Genomic DNA, 4,528 nt, shown 5'->3' on the forward strand with positions numbered 1-4,528 from the left:
AAACAAACAAGATGTGTGGTTGAACTTGACAAGGGGGAACAGAAGCACACTCCAGTTTCAGGAAGGTGGAATATGTAAAATATACTCTTCTTGAAGGGAACATAATTATAAACAAGTATACACCCTTTAACAGGAAGTTTAAAATATGTAAACCAATTTAATTTATAAATATTAATATGTGTGCGCTATGTAATGGTCTGTCCTGTCCCTTTAAGAGACTAGCCCTGCCTACTTCCCCACCCCCACCCCACCCAACCTCCTACCACCAAGGCAAGCAGATCTCTCTTCCAATCTCTCTCTCTCTCTCTCTCTCTCTCTCTCTCTCTTTCTCTCCTTCTCTGCCTCTCTCTCTGCTCTTCTCCCCTCCCCTTGTTCCCTTTCCCCTCCATAACTCACTAAATAAATATCCAACCTCACTTTGCATGGCATCAGTCTTGGTCTCTTACCCGCACACATGCCTAATAGGTCTCTGTCTCTCACGGGACATGCTGCTGCTTGGTCTCTCACCCACCATGCGGCTCCCTGCCTAGGCTCCCTGCCTAGGACCCACTGGCCCTCATGGTCCATCAGCCACTCAGGGCTCCCTGCCTGGGACTGGCTGCCTTCATGGCCTGCTGCTACCACTCGCAGACCTGCAGCATTTTATTTAAACCATTACACACTACATAAGATTTTTTTTTTTATTCTCAGAATAGGAAAATTTATTACTGTGCTTCCACTGTCAAAATTTAGGATCTTGGTCTTTCCTTCTTGCCTTTGTACAGGGCCAAAAGGGACACGTTGGCTACTTTAACAACCTTAAAGTGGACTCCAGGAATATCACCTACAGCATGACCCTTTCTACCAAATCCAGCAACCAGAACTTCATCGTTTTCCTCAATGAAGTTCAAGCAACCATCGTTGGGGACGAAAGCTGTGATCTTTTTGCTGTTCTTGATGAGCTGCACCCTGACACACTTCCTGGTAGCAGAATTTGGCTGCTTGGCTTCAACTCCTACTTTTTCCAGCATGATTCCCTTGGCATGAGAGGCACCTCCAAAAGGATTGGCCTTCAGGGCTGTGCCCAAGTGGGCTTTCTTGTATTGTTTGTCATGCCACTTCTGGTCCCGTCGGTGGCTGCGGAGCTTCCTGGCAGTACGGAGACCACGACACTTGCCCATCTTCCCGACGCCAAGGGCCGGAGAGAAAGATTTTTTTGTGCCTATGTGTGTAAGAAGAGTTTGAATGCTTACATGTGTGAGATCACATATGTGTGCATGTACACACGCATATGTAAAGGTCAGAGGTTGATAGCAGGTGTTTTCCTCAGTCTCCACTTTAAACACTGAGGGGGGAGTGTCTCTCACTTGAACTGAGAACACGCTGGTTTGGCTAGTCTGGCTATGCAGCTTGTTCTAGGGGATCCCCTACCTTTGCCTCCTGCATGCTGGGATTACAGATCACACATCTACTTAGCATTTAAATGGGTCCTGGGGATCTGAACTCTAGTCTTCAGACTTGCAAAATGGGAACTTTGCCCACTTAGCCATCTATCTAGCCCTAAAGACAATTTTTCCCTGCAAACAATTTTTAAATTATAAAATATAGGCAAACAAAATTTATGCCAAGAAATTATGCAAGGAGGGTAAAAGTCAGAAAATTTAGCACTCTGCTACACCACCCTGACATACTAAAAGGTGAAAATTTATTGTCTCAGTAGCTGAAGAAAAACATTCAGTAAAACCCAAGAGCCATTTCTACAACTTTAGCAAGAAATGTGTTTTTAACCTAAAAGTGGAGCATAAAGTATAATAAACATAATATAGGTTCTCTTCAACTTACACTGGAGCAACATTCTCATCTATTTCCCAGCACCGTGAGAAGATATTAGAATACATACCATGTATCTAGTCAAAATTCAAAGTAAAGTTTCTCATGATTCCATGTTGCTTTTGCAGATCGTAAAGTTAAAACTTGAAAATTGTAAGTCAAAGCATCCTAATGAGAGAGCTACCAATAGCCTGTGGTTAAAATTCAATAAAATTCTATTAAGATTCGAAATGGTGTGCATGCATTGTGGCCACCTCTAGTCTCCTGAGGCTGTAGTGAATTCAGTAAGGAAAAATGATATGAGATACAGGATTGGAAAATTAACAGGGAAATTTGTCATCATTTTCTTAGAATATGTTTGCTACCCTGAAATTCCAGAGAATCTAAGAACTACTGGATAAAATTAAATATTGTGGTTGAACTGATATTAATTTCAGTATTTTAGAGCAGTTGTCTGTAGAGTAAAAATAAACCAATTAGAATATATAGAATCTTCAAAACTATTTTCATTAATCAAACAAACATAAGACATCTGCAAATAAACTTAAGATTTAAGAAATAAAATTTTCATGAAGAAATTTGCAAAACTCTTATTCATACTTTTCAAGGACATGAATAAATGGTAAATTATACTATGGATAGAATATTTTATAGTGTTAATGTTAATTGTCCACAAATTCATTACCAAATTAATTTTATATGGTTTCATTCAAGAGGGAAATGGAACTTTTCACATCAGTAATCCTACTTCCAACAGCCACATACTCCAGAGCAAAAATCTACAAACAATTAAGACAATTCTGAAACATGAGAGACTTAGAAGAGAGAAAAGATATTCTTAACTGCAATCATTGGGGAAATATGGTTTTGTCCCAGGAATAAAATCATAGTTCCCTGCAATAGAGAATCTAGAAGCAGAACTACCTCTGCCTTGTTCCTTTATTTTTTAAATGTATACATGTGTACGAGTGTGTGCGTGTATGTGTATGGGTCGGTGCACACGTGTGTACTTGTATATGCGTGCATGAGTGTGTGTGTGTGTGTGTATGTGTGCACCCACTCGAAAGAAACAAAGGAGGATATCAGGACCCCTGGAGCTGGAGTAAGAGGCAGTCGTAAGCCATTTGACATGTGCAGTTGGTTGTTTTACTCTTTGGGGCAGCCACCCAGCTCCCAAATAAACACACTGAGACTTATTCCTACTTATGAATGCCCAGCCTTAGTGTGGCTTGTTTCTAGTCAGCTTTTCTTAACTTGAATTATCCCATCTACCTTTTGCCTCTGGGCTTTTACCTTTCTCTAGTCTATATACATTTCTTTCCTTCTTACTCCATGGCTAGTTGCGTGGCTGGGTGACTGGAACCCAGCATGCTCTCTACTTCCCCTCTTCTCACTCCTTCCTCTTCTCTCTTCTACTTTTTGTATTCTCTCTGCCTACCAGCCCCCACCTACCTTTTCTCCTTCCTCACTATTGGCCATTCAGCTCTTTATTAGATCAATCAGGTGTTCTAGACAGTCAAAGTAACACAGCTTCACAGAGGTAAACAAATGCAGCATAAAAGAATGCAACACTTCTTTGTATCATTAAACAAATATTTCACAGCATAAATAAATGTAACACATCTCCAATAATAATCCACAACTTACATGGGTGCTGGGAGCCAAACTCACTTCTGCTAGAAGAGTGAGTGCTTTCAATCTCTGAGTCATCTGTCCAGCCCTGCAAATCTACTTAGAATCAATGAGGTAAATAAGAACACTTTGCATCCACACAACCTTTCAAACTTTGTGAACAATTTGATCTCTGTATATTAAAGTTAGGATTGTACCTCTGACTTCTTCCACATGTAATATATGAACTAGAAGTAGAAGCTTAAATGTGAGAATTATTTTTTCAAGAAAACATATGTTTTGTGAGTCATATTTAAGAAAAGTGCCTTGAGATTAAAAAAGTCTAGCCACTAAGAAAAGAGTGACAAACTAATTTTTAAAAATTTCTGTATAAAACATAGCATAAATAGAGCTGGGTGTAGTGGTGCATGGCACGCCTTTAATCTCAGCACTCAGGAGGCAGAGGCAGACATATCTCTGTGAATTTAAGGCCAGCCTGGTCTACAAATTGAGTTCCTGGACAGTCAGGGCTACATAGAGAAAGAAACAAACAAAAAAAAAGTAAAGTAAACAAAGGTACAAGACCAAAGTAGGAAAACGATCTATATCGTACGGGATGTAAATAATCAAGAGATAACACAGGCAGTGTGTAAAGAAACAAATCAACATGAAACACAGATTCCTTTATCAAAAGTTACAGCAACATTGGCTTGAACTTGCAGGCACTGGTTTTTCCCAAGCCATTTTTCACTCTGGCACCTTTATACTCCAGCGCAATGAAGTTGAATTTGCTAACAGCTGATAAATGCTCCTGTCAATCAGAACTGGACAGAGAGGTTTGTGATAAGATTTGAAATGCAATAACTTGCTGTTGTAGGAGGGTAGGGCGAGTTAGACTGGTCAGAGAGGGGAGATAAGGAAGTAGGGAAGACAACATTGGTAAAATAAATATACAAGTAAACTCAGCCTTCTGAGCAAGGTGAGAGAAGGGATGATTGACAACGGAATATGTTAATCGAAAAGTTAATTGGGGTGCTGTGACAGGTAGCTTTGTCAACTTGACACAACCTAGAATGACCTGGGAAGAGAATCCCAGTGAAGGATTTTC

General features: G+C 40.1%; 1 protein-coding gene across 1 annotated transcript; it reads right to left on the reverse strand.

Annotated features, from left to right (window-relative positions):
- Positions 1 to 680: 680 nt before the first annotated feature.
- Positions 681 to 1,174, reverse strand: LOC121460491 (40S ribosomal protein S23-like). Its single transcript, XM_041670928.1, has one exon. It carries the CDS (start codon positions 1,158 to 1,160, stop codon positions 729 to 731), a length of 432 nt encoding a protein of 143 aa, XP_041526862.1. The 5' UTR covers positions 1,161 to 1,174; the 3' UTR covers positions 681 to 728.
- Between the last annotated feature and the right edge of the window lie 3,354 nt (positions 1,175 to 4,528).

This window comes from Microtus oregoni, unplaced genomic scaffold, assembly GCF_018167655.1.
Source record: "Microtus oregoni isolate MIOR12 unplaced genomic scaffold, Mior012 000020F_ref0000438, whole genome shotgun sequence".
Taxonomy (NCBI): domain Eukaryota; kingdom Metazoa; phylum Chordata; class Mammalia; order Rodentia; family Cricetidae; genus Microtus; species Microtus oregoni.

Coding starts and splice junctions, on each gene's coding strand:
- LOC121460491 (XM_041670928.1), bottom strand. CDS start 1,160: ATGGGCAAGTGTCGTGGTCTCCGTACTGCCAGGAAGCTCCGCAGCCAC.